This window comes from Leptopilina heterotoma, unplaced genomic scaffold (assembly GCF_015476425.1).
Source record: "Leptopilina heterotoma isolate Lh14 unplaced genomic scaffold, ASM1547642v1 Lhet_286, whole genome shotgun sequence".
In the NCBI taxonomy this organism is placed as follows: Eukaryota; Metazoa; Arthropoda; class Insecta; order Hymenoptera; family Figitidae; genus Leptopilina; species Leptopilina heterotoma.
Window position 1 is genome coordinate 964328 of NW_025110993.1, and position 21443 is coordinate 985770.

Genomic DNA, 21443 nt, shown 5'->3' on the forward strand with positions numbered 1-21443 from the left:
TTTTTATTAGAATGTAAAATTTGAGTTTGGTTTTTAATATGGCTGCTAATATTGCGCATGCGCATTTTTGGTCTTGTGTTGTGCTAACTTCACGCCGCTGAGAGAGAGTATAGTGTTTAGTGTATAACGTGTATAACATTGATGTGAATGTGTAATACAAAAAAGAATAATATTGAATTCAGTAGAATTTCACGTTAATCAGGTAATAGTTAATAGTCAATTTAAAGGAGATATTGATTTAAATTTCCAACAAGACACTCGTTATATTTGTGTCTCTCGATTATAACGGGTGTTAAAGAAATTCAACACAACATTATTTTTCTCTCCTCTGGCTCGAAATGGTGTAATGGCTTTATAAGCTTTTATTACTTTCAGTAAAAAACTGTACACACAACGCAGGAGTATTTCAATATTCCCGTGTGTTTAAAAAGAGAAATCTGGATCGGTAAGTTTAAATTATTATTCGATCCTTTCGATCATAATCACTTTGATAATATTGTCCATTTAAAAAAATTCTTTTTCGTTTACAGTTATATCCAGATTTTTTTCGGGGGAAAAACAGCAGGAAAAAAAAGAAATGAAGAACAGTACATTTCCCAAGAGGTCTCTCCTCTAATAACAACAATAAGATAATAAATCTTTTAAAAATGGTACGTATTATGTTAATTTTAATTTGCGGAAAACAAAACTCTTTTGGGGAAATTAAAAGTACTACCCAAAAGTTAATCCTACCGAAAAAATTTCTTATCAGCAAATTTGAATAGTTTAAGAATAAATAGAAGTTTATAATAAGTAAATTAAAATAAATTGAAATAAACTATTTTAATCTAAAAGTATTTTTTTCGCAGAGTTCCACTGTATTGACCCCTAAACCAACATCGAAGAACAATTCATCCGCAAATACGGAAAATGATTCTTCGACACAAAAAAAGAAGGACAGGGGTTCAAATTCTACTCCTGTTTTAAAAAAGAGTAATAAAACAGCTCATGCTTTTGGTCCTGCTTACTTTCATAGTGTGAAAGAAGCTGTATTTGAAATTCCATATGCTCCATTTTTGCCTCAAACTATTCCGGAACCATTAAGATTACCCGACTATCAATCGGAAACATTTCATCCATGTCTACAATGTAAAGATAGGTGAGGAGTCTTTGAATTTTTCCTATTTTAATTTGCTAATTTCAATTTCATGGATTTCAAGATTTTAAGTATTAACATAACCTCAAAAATAAGGGCGAGAAATTAATCCCACAAATGGGATGAATTTAAGAAAATCTTTTAGAAAATTTATCGTTTTTTTTCTTTAAGAAAAGAGAAATTTTCTAATAGGAGACTTTTTATCAATTTGTTTCTAGTTCTTTAAAAATCAACAGACCTACTTGAAGTCTGATTGAATTGAAGTTTATAAACAATAAAGTAAAATCTGACGATTTTCCAAGTAACAAATATTGAAAATTTGCTACTAATTTGGATACTTACATTATTTTCTTTTCACAAGCAATAACATTTTTCACGAGAACCTTCAATTATTTGAAAAGAATTAAATAAAATTCTTCGCAAGAATTCAATTATTCTTCCAAATAATAAAATTTTTCACGAGAATTCAACTATTTGAAAAGAATTAAATAAAATTCTTCCGAAGAATTCAATTATTTTCATAAATAATAAAATTCTTGGCAAAATTTTAATTATTTTCAAAAACTTTACTCAATTGAATGATTTTCAATATCTAATACTTTAATAATAATTCCTAAAAGAATTCAATTAGTTCAACAAAATTTTAATAAAATTCAACGCAAACATTTCATTATTTTCATAAATAATAAAAATTTCACAGGAATTCAATTATTTACAAATTATTTTCATAAATTATTATTCAATTATTATCATAAATAATAACATTTTTTGCAGGGATTCAATTATTTTCATAAATTCATAATAAAACTCATCGCAGACTTTCAATTATTTTTAATACAATTTTAATGGAATTCCTCGAAAAATGTAATTATTCTTAAAAATTTTATTAAAATTAAATTCATCAAAGAAATTTAATTATTTTCAAAACCTTTGCTACGATTTGTTTATTACAATTTAAGTATTATTTATTTATTTTCAATACATTTTAAATTAAATTTCTTCAAAGAAGTAAATTATTTTCAAAAATTTTAATGAAATTCTTTGTAATTGATAAAAATTTTCACGAGAATTCAATTATTTAAAAAAAATTTTAATAAAATTCGTCTCAAGAATTCAATTATTTTTAAAAGTAATATAATTCTTCGCAAAAATTCAATTATGTTTAATAATAAAAAATAAAATGTCCAAATTGCTAAAAATTTTTCAGCTTTCGTTTTCCGAGTACCTTAGAAGAGCACATGTCCCGTCGCAGTTGGATCTTAGGCTACTGGTGTCAATCTTGTTTTCACGGAAAATGCGATCACGTGCCACTGCATAGTCCAATGTGTGGAAATTGTGTCTCAACACAATACAATCGTCGCACTTATTTACGCTCGAAGGGTATGAAAAAAGGTCAAAAAGCCGCAATAATTAAAATATTTTACAATCAGTGTGAATTTTTCAATCATCTCAAGCAACACGACGTGTCGACTGTCGAAATTAACGAATTAATGCTAATGCCACTACCGTGGGACATTAAAAAAGAGGAACATCCAAAATTAGAGAAGGCCTGCAAGGCAATCATGGAATACGCATTTCTCAATCGTATTCACATTATGGAATTCCTACGCGATCAGAAATTCGACGGTAAATGGTGGGATCCACCAGTGATCGACGAGAATACCAATAATTATCAAATACCCTTGAGTTTATCGATTATTATTCAAACTTTTCGTGAACGCGATTTTACTGACAGTGTGAGTAGAAAACTTCCGAGTCCGAATAAAAATTCTTTGGTAAATTTTAAAACAGCGGGTAATGATTCCTTACGTTTGGGTATTAATTCTGTTTCCGTACCTGCGAATAATATTCCCGTGAGATATTGCAATTCTCCGTATCGACCTCCAACTGATATTGCATTTGTGGATTGTGGTCCGAGTCATTCGGTTTATAAATCGAATAGTCTTTTGTCGCCACCAAGTTTAAGTCCACTTTCAGTCTCAAAAAATGATGGGTCTTTAAATTCAAGTTCTGAATCCAAAGAATTGGATTCCAGCGGAAGAAGGCGAAACGCTTTTGGACAATTTATCAAACAGTCGACGCAGGCTTCGCAACAACCGATAATTCCCGTTTCAACGTCAACGACAAGCAATAAGGTCTATACGGTCAGTACTAATACTAATGCCAGTGGTCCAAAAATATCCGTCAAGAAATTCGCCAGTGAACCGGTATCAAACTGGGCGCAATGTCCTGATAAAGCAAACACCAAAATTCTCACCGTGCACAGTGAGAAATGTTTGGATATTTCCTCCATCATCAGCCAATTACCGCCCGACGTCATAAACAGCAAGAAAATCGTCTTCATCGAACAAAATTCCAATCAAATAAATCAGTATCAAAAGAATTCGCCCCAAACTTTAACAACCGGTCCCACCCTAAGCGCCAATTGCGTCAAAGTCAACGTTCCCCAGGCGAACAAAAATCAAAAACCTTCCGTCACTTCCCGAACACAAGTAGTTTCCCAACAGGTCTTCAAAACAACGAAATCCCCTACAAATCCGACGTACCCACCAAAAACCCCCCCGGAGCCAAAACTTCGTCCGAGCCTCACTCCCATAGCTTCCAAAAACTCCAAAAACATCAAGATCCAACCATACGACGGTAAAGTCTTCTTCCAATCAGGCAAGAAATTCGTCATCAAACAGACGAATAAACTAAAACCAACTGGAATTTCGGCAAGTGTTCTAAAACCCACCACCCAGGCTCGTAAGGTTCCGAATCTTTTCGACCTCCCTGCTTTGACGACAAAAAAACTCCACAGATCAGTGACGAATATCGCCTCTTCCCCTCTGACTCCATCCACCTCACCTTCTGAACTATCCACTAGTAGCTGCGAATCCCTTTCGAAAATATTCGACGAAGATCTATCGCTCCTAAGACCCTATGACAATATCAAATCACGAAGCGATTTCAACATGAAAAATATCTCCGAAAGTGAAGAGGCACTCCTAACGATCAAAGTCGTAGCATCAAAGCTGTACCTCCACCTATTCGAGTCATTACCCAGTGTCAAGAATACAAAAAACAATCTGATGAAGTACAAACAAAACCTATTGGACACTCTTCCCTATCTCCGAACGAAGGATATACAAAAACGTATCGATCATGTTAACGCCCTAAGTCAGGAATTCCTAAAAGCTATGAAATTAACCGACGATAAAATAATCGACGATCATGAGCGTTTTATCGCCCTTCTAACCGATTCCGTCGAACAGGCAAAGATTCTCAACATCCCTCAAAATATCGACGATGTTTCTCTTCAGCATGTTTTTGAACTTCAACACGAGTCTGATAATAAATTTCTCGACAATTGGAAATCACAACCTATGCAAAAATGCCCCCAGTGTGCAAAGCTAAAGAAACCGAAGAATTATCTACCGGGGTTTTCTAAATTGTCCGATAACGAAGCACTCTATTGTCAGTGCTACAATTGTTTCTGTTCGAAATGTAACACCCACCAGGGAACATTGCCCCGCTTCGTAGCACATCGTAACTATCATTCGAAAATCTCCCCTTTCGTCTGTCCCGACTGTTGTCGAAAGTTTGACACATTCCAAGAAGTTGAAAAGCACATTTGGTTGGAATGTTTTCACCCACTAATGAAAAATTGGTTCTTTGGTTGTAAAGTGTGTGGAATCGATGGTCTGACAACTCTGGAAGCGCTAACCCAACATTTCCTGCTGATGCACAGCAAACGGGGATATGTCTGTTCGGACTGTAAAGCGATTTCGTTTTTGGAAAGTGATTATCAAAATCACTTGACAATGGAACATGATGCAATGTTAAAAGGCGATAATCAATTGGAAATGGTTGAGATAATAATGTGTAAGATTGGTAATTGTATTGTTTTGAAGGAGAATTACACGAAGCATCTAATCGATCATGTCGGTGTTGAGCATCAGATATTTCACAAATGTCCCTTTTGTCCCTTCACCAAACGACATGCATCAAAATTTGTAATGGAAGAATTTCGAGAACATGTGATGACGAATCATCGTTTACTTTTGTCACGGTTTGCAACGAAGGATATTATTAATCAAGTGCAAAAGGCGCTGAAGGTGAATGTTAATCAGGAGGTACTGCCGATGATAATCAATACGCGAACAATTGCACGCGAGGCTTTTGAAAAGGGAACTCAGGATTTTGATACGGATAGAGGATTGTCAAGTATGCCAATGATTGTTGACGTAAGATCGGAAGCTGCCAATTTAAATACGAATAATGATACGATGCCAAAGATACTTGAGGTGAAATCGATCGCGAATGATTCTTTATTGAAAAAGTCACAGGAGTCGCGTAAGAGAAAGGCGAATACGGTGATTGAAATTACATTGTCGCCGAAGAAAATATCTAGTGTTGAGATTAAAAATGGTAAAGTGGATGCTAATGATTCGGGTAAGAAAAGTGAAGTAAAGGGATTTTCGCAGGTGAAGGAAATTTTACTAGAGAAACGTTCGTTGACCGGAGGAGGAAAAGGAGGTTTGGCTGATGTAGAAATTATCGAACTGGAGAAAACGGTTTCTGTTACGGATGTTGATAAACCTGGTACTGCTAAAGCATCTATTGTTGCTAAGACTCAGTTTGCTGATGATAGCAATCGAGATGAGAAAAATGTTTGCGATAAGAGTAAAGAAGGCAATAATAAAGATGTCAGCAAAAAAGACACCCAAGAAGCTGAGCCTGACGAGAAAAATAAAAAGATTGATGACTACCAGAAAGATGTAAATAAAAGTACAGAAGACGACAATTCCAGAATTAGCACTAATAGAGAAAGGAGAGATCCTAACAAAGGTGGTGAAGAACAAGAGGTAACTACTGTTAGTGAGTGTTCTAAAATCTCTAGAGAACGTACAGAGGACATCAGAAGTAGAGAAACTTTTCCAAAGACCAAAGAAATTACAAGCAATGTTTGTTTGGATGAACGTAATCAAGTTGTTGGTGAAAATAGGCAGAATTTCCATCAACGGAAATTAGATGTCAACCAAAGAGGAGATGCCAACCAAGAAGAAGAAATTGTTCATCGAGAGGAGGAAATTAATCGAGAAAAAGAAACCAACAAAGTAGGGGAAGCTAATCAAGAAAAGAAAGAGGAACATGAAGGGGATGCCAACCAAGTAAAAATAGGTGACCAAGGAAAGGAAGGTATTGAAGGAAACCATAATCAGGAGAAAGGAGATGACCAAGAAACGGAAGGTGTCAATCAGCAGAGTACAGATGCTTCGAAACGGAATCAAGTTAATAAAAGGCAGCCAAACATTTGTGGGGATAACGAGAATTTTATTGGGAACCCAGAAGAGGTATGTAAAAATACTGCCAACAGTGACGATAATATCTGTAAAGCATCTGTTAGCGTCTGTGAAGGCAACATTATTTGTAAAGATGATAGCACTAAAGATGACAGTACCAGTAAAGACGAAATCATCAGTAGAGACAGCAGCAGCATTAGCGACAACAGCAGTAAAAACAATATTAGTAGAGACAGCTGCAGCATTAGTGACAATAGCAGTAAAAACAATGTTAGTGGCGACAACAGCAGTAAAAACAACACCATCATTAGAGACAACAGCAGCAATAGTGCCAACAGCAGCAGTAGAGATATCATCAGCAGAGACAACAGCATCATTAAAATTAACATCTTTAGCAAGGAAGACACCAATAGCAGTAAAGATGGTATTAGCATCAGTAACAATAGTACTAGCAGCAGTAAAACTAGTATTTACGTCAACAAAGAAAAAATAAATATTAACGAAGACCCTACTAATGATAAACCCAACACAATTGATGACGATGATGGTAATGATAATTTCGACACGAACATTGAACATAAAAGTAAACAGGACAAATTTCCCGATGGCAGCAGCATCAAAAATTCCAATAATGATGAAGATTCACAAGATTCTAACGAGGGTGAGAAAATTATCCGAACGGAATTCAACAGACCGTCAAGTACAAACGAAGCTAATAGAGATTCAAACACTCCAAAGGAAATTATCGATAAATGTAAGAATGTTAACCCTCTCATTCCATCTACAGAAGATTTGGGAACGAACACTAGAGATAAGAACGAGGACGACAAAACTGATGATCCTGAAAATTTAAATAATACTGTCCCTAAAGGTAATAATTTGCAGAATTTAAATGAAGATTCCAGTGATTTTTTAAAACAAGATAATAATATTAATAAGAATTTAAATGATTATGAAAACGTTATTAAGGATAATGAGAATTTTCTTTGTGATAATACGACTGTAATTAAAGACAGATTAGCAGTAATTGAAGAAGTTTCATCTATTGGAGATAACGAGGATATTAATGATAATAACATTGCCACTGGAAATTACAGTCGAGTTACTAACAAGAGTAACGAATTAATTCTCAGGCATAAGGACGAGGAAATTTTACCAAAAAACAATTTTTCAATTCTTAATAAACAATTTTTAACCAAAGACAAAGAATTTTTGACAAACGAAAGTGCTGGTAATAAAAATCAAAATTTAAAAATAGATATTCAGTGTTCGATTAAATGTAAAGAATCCTATAAACCTAAATCTCTAGAAGAAAATGAATCTTCGGAAGATTATCAATTTCCACCTGTTGAATCATCAAATGATAGTGAATATTCACAAGAAACAAATGTACAAACTCTTGATTATCAATCACCAATTATGGATGATCCATCAAATACTCAATCATCAACTGAACAAATTGAATTTTCGATTGGAAATTCGAATACAATTGTCGGTACAGAACAAGAACAAATTGACGATACTTGTCAGGGAGAAAAGAATCTTTTGGAGTCGGAGGAAAATTCGAGTAAAGTCCACGATTTTAGTGCATTAGAAGACCTCAAGGCAAAAATGAGTCGAACTTTCAAAACACTGGCGAAAAGAATGGAAGCAACAACAACGACGTTACAACAGGAGTGCTCAAAATCATTACCAATGTTAAAAGGTTTTAAAAATATGGAAAATGGTTCGAATTTTATAAATGAAGTTAGGACCCGAACGAGACAAAAGCGGCGAAGAAGTAATTGGCAAAAATTAACAAGCAATGTTTATGAGAATAATTACGAAAAATTTAATCTTAAGGAGAAGATTCTTTACGATGATGATAGTAGTAATTCTAGTGAGATAATAAATTACCAACGAAGAAATAACCTTATGGAAAATATTCGTTTAGATGGTGATCTAAAGGAGGATTTTAAAATAGAAATCATTCAACCACCACCACCATTGGCGAGAATTCCACAGCATATTTTAAAGAATCATTCAATTACCGAAACAACACGACGTGTGAGAAAACGGAAACAGAGTAGAATTGCATTTAACGGACCATTGAATTACGAAGAGACTGCTTTAGATTTTAAATGCCATATATGCAGTAAATTAATAAATTCCTCATGGCCCGTTTTAAAAGCACACTTCGATATTTGGCATCCGAATGAATACATATTCGCTGAACTTAATCCACAATTATTGAAAATTTCCTCCGATTATATTGACGGTGGTTACAAGGAGATTCTCTGTAAAAAATTCAAGTGCGATGCAACCAGCCCTAGGAAACGAAAGAGACGCAGTCGATTTACACCGAAATCACCGGAGAAAATTGATCAAAAATCAATTGGTATTTGCGTTAAAGCCGAATCAGTTTTGGAAGATGATGGTATGTTTAAGTGTAGAAAATGTGATGTGAAATTTATTGATATGGATCAGTTGAGGCAACATATTTCAAAGAGTCATCGAATAAAGGGGCGATATTTGGTGTGTTTGGAGTGTGGTGAAAATTTTGTTGTTGCACCGAGTCTTCAAATGCATTTGAAGGCATTTCATGCTATTGACGATCCACTTACGTATTTATTGCAAAATACTTCGTTTGCGCCGGAAAATCTTGAGGACACTGAAGAAGAGGAGGAGGAAGTGATCGCTGATGAGAATCAATGTTTCGTTTGTATGGCTGTTTTTGAAAATAAAGCTGCTGTTGATAAGCACCTGAGGGTTCATGGTATGGCATTTTTGAATCGAAAACGAATGGAGGCCAAGAAGAATTTAAATATTACGGAGAAGAAATTGAAAATGACTACACAGACTGATGATGCTTGTTGTGGAAGTGCGAGTATTTCTTTAAACCCCACGAAACATCAGGACGATAAGCAGATTTTAGCTACTAATTCATTAGAGACTGAGGTAAAGTATTCTTTTACTATTTACTATAATTAATCATTTTTCTCTATTTCCAGTTTTATTAGACTCAAACTCAGGATTGGCAATTTCAGAAAGTGTTATTTCCGCCTAACATATAATTTATCTAGGTAAGGGTCCTAGTGGCTTTTGGACGAACTAAAAAATCCCATGAGTAAGAAAAAGACGAAGATATGACTAGCCTTTTCTTACTAATGTGATTTTTTAGTTCTTTCAAAATGCCACTAGGACCCTTACTGGATAATAAACTAAGATAATTTACCTAGGTAAATTATCTTAGTTTTTGCTAAGTGACCTGACATTTTTCCGGTTTTGAACGCATTTCTTCAGGGATAATAAAAATCCTCGCAGACATTCAGTGCATTCTTATACGCAGCTTATTTCTTCAGTGCAAAATTAATTTAAATTGATAATTATTTATCGAAAACACCTAACTTTAAACCAAAGAGTTTAAAGAACATCAGATAGATGTCACTAATTGTTGATAAAGTAGAATTCTTCATTCATTCATTCGTTATTGTTAATATTTATTATTACAATTTGTTATGTTATTATTTATTATTGTTATTTGTTATATTTATCTATTATTATTTATAGTTACTATTTATAATAATATGTAAATAACAATCTTTGTTACTAACTTTTATTATAGTTATTATTATTATTATGATAATTATTATTAATTAATATTCTACAAATTATTATTATTATTATTATTGAAAATAGGTTACGGTGACGTAACATCATTAAGAATTTAATCAAAATTTTTAAAATATTAAAAATAATTAAATTTTTGCAAAGAATTTTACGTAAAATTTGCTAGTTTAAAGTAATAATTGTAAGTTAAAGAAATCATAAAATTAATGTACTCACATTTGATGTGTAGACGCGGACGGTAAATAATTTTCAAGGTTCGTGCATGTTCGTGTTTGCGACGAATCAGTCACGAGCTTACACGAGTCCGCCCGAACAAACACGAATCGTATAAATTGTCAGCCATTTGCAATTTTAGACGTTTTTTCGTAAAAGGGGAACTCTTACAACTCTGATCAATTTTCTACTGACAAATATAGACACTGAAAAAAAATTATATCAATTTCTTAATTATTTTCAAATAAAATACAATCTTTAAAAACTTTCTTACGCAAACTATTACTACTTTTTAAAAAAATTAATTAATTTTTAAAAAACAGTTTATAATTCATAAATTTTTTTTACGATATTTACGAAAAAATTTTTATTCTGTACCTACATAAATTTAAAAATAAACCTCTAATTTTTCAGGTGTCGGTTCATTAAAGCGACAGCAAAACAAAAATTATCGTTCAGATGGGAATTGGAGAAGAATAACAGGAATTACAGAAGTTTAAAGGCTATTAAATTTTCATGTACATTTTTAATAGTTATCTTTTAAAAGCCTTTTTTTTATTTGACGATTTAAAAAGGACATTTGTTTTTCTTTAAAAAATTTTGTATGAATAAAAAAAACATTGCGTAAATGTTGTAAATGGATGATCATATAATGTTTTATAGAATATTATACTTAAGAAAAAGTTAAGTTAATTTCTTTTTTGTTTTTATTTTTTACACAATAATTTGTTTTTATAAATATAGAAAAAAAATTGTTGCGATATATTCAATTCCTTAAATTCAAATATATTATAAATGATTGTTAAGTTATGTGCAGAATTTTAAGAAATTTTCCTTTTCTTTTTTTTCTATTTTTCAGAGAAGTAGATTTCTTTTGTACATTCATGGTTTTTGTGTTTCGTTATAACAAAAAAAATATGACGAACAATATTTTTGTCATAGTTTTATTTAAGCTGCATACTGAATTTTTGTTATGTTAAATGATTCTAAGCTGGAATAGCATTATTTTGGATATTTATGAAAAAATATATCTGTAAACTGTATAAGAAAAAAAAAATACGGAACAGAAAAAATCGTGATTATCACGTTGATATATTTTTCACGATTTAATTTCAAAAAGCATTGTACATATATTCTATATTTGCTAGAGAGTGAATGTTTTTATTTCATAATTAGATATCCAATTTTATACACCACTTCGCACTGTGTATATAATAACAAAAAAAAACCATTATTGTATTTAGTTAGGTATTTGTTGGAAATTTTAAGATATAGAGTTAAGGAGGTATTAAAATGAAAATAAAGTAAATAAAAAAAATTTTAATTCAACAAAACTTGGTCTTTTGATTTTTAACATTTTTTTCAGTGAAGAAAAATGAGAAGACATTTTTGCAAAATGTTGTATTTTCAGATTTTTTTTATTAAACACATTTCGAGCAAGAATATGAGAATTTTTTTTTGTAAATTAACAACAAAATTATTTTGAGTTTTGATGATTGAGAGAAATGAATGGAGCATTATGATTGAGACTATTTGAAAATGATTACATTTTTTTCTAATACTATACACTTTGAAAATGTTGAATCGCTTTTTTTAATGACTCACTGTTTGTAAAATATAATTTTTTTGTAGAATTACACTGAGAGAAATTTAAATAACAGAATTAGAGTGAAAGTTAGTTTAAAAATTTTCAAATTTCCCGGGTTTCACGAGTGTTTGGCGGTTGATGCCGGAAACGGACGAAAGTTCCCGAAGCGTCATTTTCCAGTGTGGCACATGCGCAAAGAATCAGATTTTGATGTTAAGTGGAGGGGGTCCTAATTTACATGGTTCAAAATTCAATTTTTTTTTGTTAAATCCGTTAAATCTCTAGAACTCTTACCAAAATAATTCAGATTTAAATTCCTTTCAGTATTTGTAATAAATTATTATCCTTCCAGTTTATTTTTCTAGTACATTTTAATAATTACTTGAGAGGTTATGTTACCCTAAAATCGCCACTTAGCGTTGCGCTATTTATTATTTTTTTTAATTATATGGAACCCTTCAATTTTTCTAAATAGTACTCTCTAAATTTGAATCAGCGAAAAGTCGCTGATTCACCAGCCCAGAGTATGCAGCTGATGAAACAGCGTATATACGCTGGAAAATCAGTGCATATACGCTGTTTCATCAGTGTATATACGCTATTTCATCAGCTGCATACTCTGGGCTGGTGAATCAGCGACTTTTCGCTGATTCAAATTTAGAGAGTAAAAATGATTAAATAGAAAATGAAACTTAATTATTTATTTGAATACTGTTTGTGCAATAAATCTGAAGAACAACGGTTGAATTTTTCCAGACCGTTCTTTTCGCATCAGGGTAACATAACTTCCAAATAACACTTTTATCGTACATTACTTTTCTATTCACTCAATTTTTAATATTTCGAAATATTCTCTTTTAAATTATCTTTTCGCAATATTTAAATTGTCTCTGCTTTCTCTAATTTACAATGCATACAATTTTCCTTTTAGTTATATTATATTTTTACAATAAAATTTTATAATTAATTATGAGACTGATGAAAAAATGTGAAAAAGTCCAGAAATAATATCTAATAGTAATTATTTTATAGTTTGATTGTTCTTTTTTTACCTGAATCTTCGAAAAATAAATTTTTTTATATTTAAATTAATCAAATTTAGATAAAATTGATTATTTTTTCTTACTTTATTTGTAAACATAAATATTCTATTTTTGAGAAAAAAGGAGAGAAATTAAATTTTTTAAATTCATTTCCGGAGATTCATGAAAAAGTTACGATTTTATATTTTATAGTCTTTTATAATGAAATTATGCATTTTTTATCGAGAAGCATGAAAATATTGAATGTTTACTCATGTTGCGTACCACGCAGAGCAAAAATTCTTTTCACAAATTTTTACATTTTTAAAATACTTGAATAGCACAGGTACTAAAAACGGTGGATTTTTTGGTACTATTGAACACATTTATTTTTTGGTTCACAGAAGTACTTCAAGGATAATTTAAAAATATTATTATGCGCTCTCGGAAATGGGAAAATAAAAATATGGTACTTGACCATTTTCCCAGATAATTTAGATATTTTTTTATCTCAAGTTGATAAAGTAAAAATTTTTTTATCGTAAGTTGATAAAGTAGAAATTCTCATTACCTGTTTATTGGGGTCGAGTCAGAGGTTAATAGCGCAATCATCTCAATTCCCGTCCGGTTGTTAATTGAAAAAAAAGTCGACGCGACTCATCGTTGTCTCAACTTTTATATTCGGGAAATTGGTCGTCAAATGAAATCCTATTTTATAAAATAATGTGTAAAACAAAAAAAATGAAAGAAATAAAAATTTGGACTTGTAACATTCAGTGGCTTACGAGTATTAAGCGCCTTGGTCCCTCAGAATTCCTCATGCAAGATAAATATTAGGAATTATTCCTAATAGACTGTCATCCGAGAATATCTTCTGTGAACCTAATTTTTTGGCACGTCGACTAAGGAACACACTCATTAAAATTAAACGGCTGTGGGTCCATGATCCTCAATTGACGTGGATAAATCCACTGTCTCATAAATTTGATTCTCTGAATTAGTTCGCGTTAATCTTGAACTTTGATTTAATGTACACTCATCATTCGAAACACTCAAACCATTTTCTTGAGCACTACTTACAGTCACAACTGATCCATTGGTTCTTGAAAGTTCAGCAATTACATTTGATATCCTGAGTGCTGTTGGTGATGTGATCACTGCCAGGACATGTTTTTGCTCCATTTCAATGGGACTACTAATTTCTGATGCATCATTCTCTTGAAAGAGATTTCGAAGATCGCTACCTAGTCTTGCGTCTTCTGGACTGACGTCAGAGTCTGCTGGAATTGTCAGGTTTAGGGACTGATAGTCCGGAGGTCGTCTACCGCGGAAGGTATTGCCCAGTTCACTGAGGGGAATTCCAACTTCTTGTGTTGCCCAGACGTCACTGTTTTGATGAAATGATCCACGAGGTGTACCTGTAAATTTAGGCTTCCATGCGTCCTCCATTGAGTGCCAGCGATGGGGTCCTGATGTTACAATTGCGGAGGATGAGGAAATTGCCCCGAGGCTGTTAGCAGGTACTATCCGATGGGGAAATCGAGGGGAGCCTCGGATCTTCTCACGTGACGAAAAATTGTTCGTGCTCGAATCTGTTGATACAGTTCTACATTAGAAATTTTCATGTAGGATTAAAATCCACGAATTGGAAAATTAATTCAACAGATATCATCACCGGTAAGTGTTAATGACATCTATCACGATAGATCATGGGATGAATTCTAGACTAGTTCCGTAAAGTAATAAATCTATTCATTATCTGTCTGGCTGTGCTTCCATCTGTCGGAATTGTCACCGAACCTTGATCGTTAATTAGTAGGATACGTTAGAAGCCAGAGTTGCCAAATCATTTCCCAAATAAATTCTGTTATGATAACTAGACGGAGCTTCACATAAAAATTTAAATATTAAACGAATTAGTAAAGGTTCCCGGACCGCTATTGTTAGGCCCCTTAAAGTAGGATTTCCCTTAAAAAAGGTATTATTTTTTAATGATGAATAATGTATTATTTATAATTAACGGTACCTCTAGGTTCTGTGACGAAACAGTACAAATTGAATACTCCGACATGTAAATTTTATCAGCTTAGCTAACACAACTAACTGTTTTAACATCAATAACGAATTTTCAAGAAAAAAAGTTATTTTTATTTCTACACATTTTTTTCAATTAATTTTTCCTTGATATTCATCTATCACTTTATATTCAGTAGGTAGTTAGCTTTAAATTTTTCGTTCCTTTTTTTTCATATCCAAACCTGTGAGGTTGGAGTAGTCAATTAAGCGAAGTAAAGAGTAAAAGGGAATTTGTAAACTTACGAGAGGGAAGGATAAAGTTGACCCTTGGTTCGGAGCTTTCTTTACGCCGAAGCCCGAGGCTCAGTCGGCGATCTTCCTCACTTGTAATGCTAATTATTGGTCCTGACCCGCATCGAAGATGAGAACGAGTGCCCTGGGCGTCCACTTGATAAGTTGAAGCAGCTTTCGTCCCTGGTACTAAACCAGCAATGTATCCCATATGAACTCTCAACGCCGATGCAACACCTACAAACCATACACTAATGTCAATATACTGTTGACCCAGTGGCTTAATGGTCAAAATAGTAGATCTCTATTTCAAGTGAGAGTGTGAGAGGGAGAGACACATGGGCAACGTTTTAATACTACTCGGAATGGCTTCGACATTCAGTGACAAGAGATACTTGAAAATTATCATAAAATCCTCTCGTATTTTCGCTAGAAACAATTCTAAAAATAGAATTTCAGTTTTAATTCCGTTGCTTCGAGATTCTTTTAAATTTTATTTAATATCAATTCTAATTTATATTTGTAAATTGAGAAATAATGGCTAACAATTTTTATTTCAGGGAGCACCTAGTATGATCAAAAACGGAGTTTTCAAATTTCTTGATGTCTGACGTCTCATGAATGTGTGGTTGAAAATTTCAAGTCGACAACTCAATAAATGACAAAGTTACAGCCGAAATCGTGTCATACCGTTCACTGTGTTTCGGACCGAGTTGCGTGGTGGGTTCATAATCATTTAATTTACAATAAGTTAAAGATTATGTCTTAATTGATTTACTTGAAAAGCTAGTGAATCGATATTACTCCCTAATGAAGAGTTTAGGGAGTAGTCAGTTTCTTCAAAAAATAAAATTTCTTGTTACATTTTCCAAAAATAGTATGTTTGGAAAATATTAGTAATGTAAAGTAAATTTAATTAATGTGTCTAGAGATGTACTGCAATTACTTAAGGGCTCACTGCCCTTCGAGGACAGGTAGCCGGCGGCAATTGCTAATAACCGGTCTCAGAGGATAGTACATTGTTAGACGTCAATATATTTGTGACATGTCATCAGTCATCATTTATTCAAGATAGAAGATCCAAGATGGAACAATCTAATTCTCAAGTTTATTTCGAAAAAGGTTTTTGTAATTTACACAATCGAATAATTAGATGTTAAACGTCAATAACATAACCCAACATTGAATTCAAGGTATCTGTAGTTGGATTTCCCAAAAGTCCTTATGCAGAAAAAAATCAAAAGCGTAAATTTGATTACCAGTAAATGATGCAGTAGAAGCTTTTCTGCTGGATGGTCGACTGCCAAAGAGGCTGATTAGGCGTTGAAATACTCCAAGACGAGTTGGTCCCTCTGTTTCCCTTCGTTGGTGAAGCTTGTAAATGTCGGCCAAACTTCTCCTGGGACCACCGTCTGGGAGATCTGGTTGACTGCTAAACGCTACGGTACCTCGTCGCATGCCTACATTCACGGGGAGTAATTTTCGTGATCGTGTAGTGCCGTTAAAAGACACGATTTGCAAAAGAACAAAAATTTGTGCAAATAAAAAAAAACTAAACTATACCCAGTCTAACAAAGTAATCCCTATCGAGTGTGACATTGTGTCAATTATTACCATCCAAAAGGTTGCGATTCCACGTGACACTAATTTAAAACAATTAGTTCTTGCGGAAGCAAAAACATATCTCACAAGAAATAATTAAGTCAGAATAGTTATCTTCTCAAAAAAATGAATCATAATTTCTGAAATGGTGATGAGATGCAGAAACAGGAATTTAAGCGATCCATGCAATTCAATGGAGCTTTCCTCGGAAAGTGACCATGAAGATTCCATCGGAATTCCGTTAGATTTTCATTGGCATTTCAACGAAATTATTCTCTAAATTCCGATCAATTCTCCATGGGGCTACTTTATAGGAAAATTTCCTATATGTCACCTTCTTTCCATCTTCGAAATTAGAAATAAAGTAAATTAATTATTAACTTATGAACGTTCCTGAGAGCAAAGAATTTTTGTAAATTAATATTTTGATTTCTCGTAATTCGTAAATTCCCAAAAAAGAACTAAATTTTTCTCAGTATTTTTAAATTCAGTGTTTCGGTTATTTACATGTAGAAAGATAATCGCAATTCCCACTATTAACTCTGGCAAACGTGCATTGTTGAGTTTAGAAAAAAAAACTGTTTATAAATTGTAAGCATTTTAGTGGAAATAGATGCAAAGTTTTTGATTGTTCATTGTTTTACGGTTTGAAACAATTCATAAAATCCACTGAAAATTCGTAAGACAAAGTGAAGATTTTTATTCGAACTAGTTAAATTAATTTTATGTTCATTATCTACAAATTTCTAAAATTCTCTCCAAATCACTCAACTACTGAAATGCCCTGGTGCAATAATATTATCTATGTGAAATATTCATCCTCTATATCATGTAACGATTTATACTTTTAATCCCTTGAAAATTTCATTGTGAAATTTTTTTTATATGATTATTATAAATTATAATTAGGTTCTGATTTTTTTATTTGTAAATATTAATTGCTTGTTTTAAATGATAAATTATCATGAGACTAAATTATCAGTCAAAGAGATTAATAGTACAAATTTGTAGCATGCACATTTTCGAACATAGCATAAAATGTTCGATGCATCTTATAATTAATGTTTTGCATATTTTTATAATAGCAAAAATGTATAATAAAACTGTTGAATAAATAAATTAATAATAATTTAAGAAGTTAATTATTATTAATAAAGAATTTTTTAATACTAGAAATAAGAATTTATATTGATTACTACCAACTAACTTTTATTAATATTCTTTTTGTTTATTATACAAATTGCCATACTAATATAGATAGTAATTTTTTGTTGCACACACTCTAAATATGCGTTTGAATAAAAGAATCGACATTTCGGAATGTAGAATTAAAAGCGAAATTTCGTTTTTTGTCACAGGGACAAAGAATTTATTATTAAATTAAAACGAATAGAGTAAAAAATTACTTTTGCAAATTTTTTGCCAAAAGGAAAATGTAATAAAATTCTTTCCGAGCAATCAATTTTTATTAGAGTGTGACTTGTGATATCTGATCTAATAGAGAAATTATAATGAAATTGCAGGCAAGTGCGTGCAATATACGAATATTATGTCACCTTTTTGTGATACCTAAATGATGGGAAAACGACGAATAAGTGAAAATAGCATTAATCAACCATTATCCCACTTTTTAATTGTTTTAACAAAAAAAGAAAAAAAGAACATCGTACAGACGTGAAATTAAAAAATTTCTCACTTCGCGCATTATTAGACATGATTAATGTTAAGAATCAAGATGAATTTTTAAATTGCTTCCTTTTTGTGTGTCTAAGTTTTATGAAATATTGTTTTTTCTCACATCATATATACTTTTCGATACACTGCTAACTTTACTTTTTATTTCCTTCGTTTGTAATGGGGAAAAAAAATTAATTAGGCAACGATGTTTGAAGATTTTTATTAGATTAAGATAATCAGTTTTATACCAACGGGACAGTAATTTTAAATTGATCACTAAAAACAGTATTTTTTTCAAAAACAATTAGGTTTCTTTATTTCAGATAAAAATTACGAGCTGAATCATGCAGACCGGAATATATGTAATTTAATTCAATAAAAACTTGAAAGTTCCAATCCTAATTAGATAGTTAGGTCATTGTTAGACGTCAAATGTTTCTGTCAGTCAGAAGCCATCCTTCAATGAAGAAGAAATATTCAAGATGGAACAATCTAATTCTCAAGTTTATTTAAAAAAAAAAAGATTTGTAATTTATACAATCGAATAATTTGACATATTAAGCTCTTGTTGAACGTCAATATGTTTCCCTAAAAATATGACAAATATCATTTGTGTATGATAACACCTATGTAAGGTTTGTTACCTCCCGGAGAACATATTTCAACGTCTGCTGAATTTCTCCCTTTGTAAGTAAATTCAAGTTGCAAATATCATGAGTTTCCCATTCACCTTCCTGGTGAAAGACTCTTTGTCAGATTCGTCTCCAATTATAATCAGAAGATCTCCCCTTAACTACTCCCGAATAATGGATGACAATTTCTAACCCTAATCCCAATTGGAAATAAAAAGTAAAGAAGTCTTTTTTAATCATTTTTCAAGAAATATTAATTTTCAATATTTACTAATAAATCAGTATTAATACTTTTCCCTTTGGGAAAAAATAGTTTTATTGAAAATATTTTTTAGAAGAGTGATTAAATTTACAATCCGAATAGAAGAATTTGATAATACTTTTTTTAGGGTAATTGGTTCTTTGTGTAATTGATTTATCTTTTTTTTCACGTTTGCACGATATTGAGAGTTACATCAGTATATATAGCGAGAAGCATCATACAAAATTGATTAAAGAGAATATATTGAAAGGAATAGTGGTCTCACCAGAAGGATCGGCAGATGGCCAGCTAGCTCTTGGAATCACTGGTGGTAGAACGCTAAGTAATAGAAGAGGTAGGCCACCACTTATGCTTGGATTCCTTTGTGGAATCGAGGCACTGGAGGAACCTTGCGAAGGATCAACATTCTCCTGGCCTAATTGTTTCTCCAATCTGGCTAATTCAAGTTCCAGCTGAGCCATCTCTCTTCGATAAACTCGATTTTGCACTTCTACTCGATACTGCAGTTCCCTAAAGGTCAAACATATTATATTTAGAAGCACTGATTTGAGGAACTGAAAATAGAACCTAACAGAAAGATCATATTTCCCACTTTTAATCAATTGTTTTCAATTACTCCTTTGTACCCTTCTTTATTAAAGTTAAGTTAAGTTAAACTCCTGCCGAGATCATTTTTAATATAAAAATATATTCAAAGGAAAGAGAAATGATCGAGTTTCCTGCAGACTAACTGGAAATAAAGCAATAACACGAGTAAAGAAAAAAATCAGAAACATTTAAATCTTTTCAACTTAATCTCTTGTTTGGATTTATTTATTTTGAGTTCCCTTAAATCCGCTCATGAAAAATATTAAATTTGACGGAAACAATTTTTTCTAATCCTGGATACATTTTACGAGCCACAAGAAACGTGAAGCGTAAGGAAAAAAAATTGCAGAAATAATACGCGGAAATAAGGATTTATGAAAAATTCGAAAAAATATAATAATGTGTACTAAGAATCAAAAAATTGTAACGATGTTACAATTGTTTTCTAATTGTTTTAATGCTTTTGCCAACTTAGCCAAAGTAAATATAGTAGAATAATGGTTTTAATATAATTTAAAGGGTTGTTCCCTTTAGTTTTTACTAAAAGTAAAAACGAGTAATACAAGTAGGATTAAAAAAAAACCTAAAGTTACCGTCTATCATCAGTGACAAATCTTCTAGTGTTGCATTCAATTTTGAGACCCAAACTCTGAATGACAGGATCCGCTCTTTCGCCGGACAAGATATTCGTTAGTTGTGGTAGAAATAGTAAAGCTAGTGTGGCTGTCGTTGAAGCCAAGATTAAAGCAGTGATTGTGACGAAAACCAGTGTCGCCTGATCGGATATCAAGTTCGCTAAAGCTACTACAATTCCAGAAGTAATTACTACTGAATAAACACTCATTCCAATATATTGCGAGTCGTTTAATGCTGGAACTTTCACGTGTCTGAAATCAAACAATTATTTGACAAATGTTGAACTCTTTTAAAAATTGAACAATTACAATTGGTCATTTTTAATTAAAAAACCTTTGTAAATATTTTTTTTAAATGTCCCTGTACCTACCTTTCTTTTTTAAAAAACTTTTTTTACGACGTGACTTGATATCCTTAACTATTATATATATATATTCTTATATTTAATAAACTTGAACTTTTTAAATAAAATATTTAATAAACTTTTGTAAAAAACTTTTGTAATACACTTTATCTTAGTCCTCTTTTTTGCATTGGAAAAAATCTGTGAGTAATTTTTAAAAAAAGTTTATTAATTCGTAACAAGTCAACTATTAAAATGGCTTTTATAAAAAAGTTCTTTTTTCGAAAATTTTATCCTTTGATATGTATGTACAAAAAGACTGAATTTTATGGACTTTTAAAGTAGTGTATTTTAAAAGCTTTCGTATTGCCGTTATCGTCGGGAACTATATTTTGTATTACAACTTTTTGCATTTCATCACTTTTGAACAGGAAAGGTCAAAAGTTTTGTCACAAATAAATCAAATCAAAGTTTAAACGCTATGAAATTGCAACACATCTAAATTTAAATGTTTCTAACTTTTAGGTAAAGCGTTCCACTTTTA

At 31.9% G+C, this 21443-nt stretch overlaps 2 protein-coding genes across 6 annotated transcripts in view; one reads left to right on the forward strand and one right to left on the reverse strand.

The window, feature by feature from the left end:
* The first annotated feature begins 95 nt into the window (after nucleotides 1–95).
* LOC122504271 lies at nucleotides 96–11576 on the forward strand. Of its 2 annotated transcripts, XM_043615297.1 has the most exons (6): nucleotides 96–202; nucleotides 376–445; nucleotides 531–650; nucleotides 849–1138; nucleotides 2343–9357; nucleotides 10657–11576. In XM_043615297.1, exons 3-6 carry the CDS (start codon nucleotides 648–650, stop codon nucleotides 10669–10671), a joined length of 7323 nt encoding a protein of 2440 aa, XP_043471232.1. In that variant the 5' UTR covers nucleotides 96–202; nucleotides 376–445; nucleotides 531–647; the 3' UTR covers nucleotides 10672–11576. The 2 variants fall into 2 exon arrangements, with proteins under 2 accessions (XP_043471232.1, XP_043471234.1); XM_043615299.1 differs by having other exon boundaries at nucleotides 109–445.
* A 1428-nt stretch (nucleotides 11577–13004) lies between these two features.
* Nucleotides 13005–21443, reverse strand: part of LOC122504272 (gamma-aminobutyric acid type B receptor subunit 2) — an 85572-nt gene continuing 77133 nt past the window's right edge. For 2 of the 4 annotated variants that reach the window (XM_043615300.1, XM_043615301.1), the window contains exons 16-20: nucleotides 20514–20807; nucleotides 19598–19842; nucleotides 16419–16619; nucleotides 15172–15396; nucleotides 13005–14444 (exon numbers count right to left, since the gene is read on the reverse strand). In XM_043615300.1, coding sequence (XP_043471235.1) covers nucleotides 13777–14444; nucleotides 15172–15396; nucleotides 16419–16619; nucleotides 19598–19842; nucleotides 20514–20807 — 1633 coding nt within the window. In that variant the 3' untranslated portion in view covers nucleotides 13005–13776. Of the gene's footprint in view, nucleotides 14445–15171; nucleotides 15397–16418; nucleotides 16620–18317; nucleotides 18331–19597; nucleotides 19843–20513; nucleotides 20808–21443 lie in introns of those variants that run through there. The other 2 variants (XR_006301821.1, XM_043615302.1) reach the window with 2 other exon arrangements.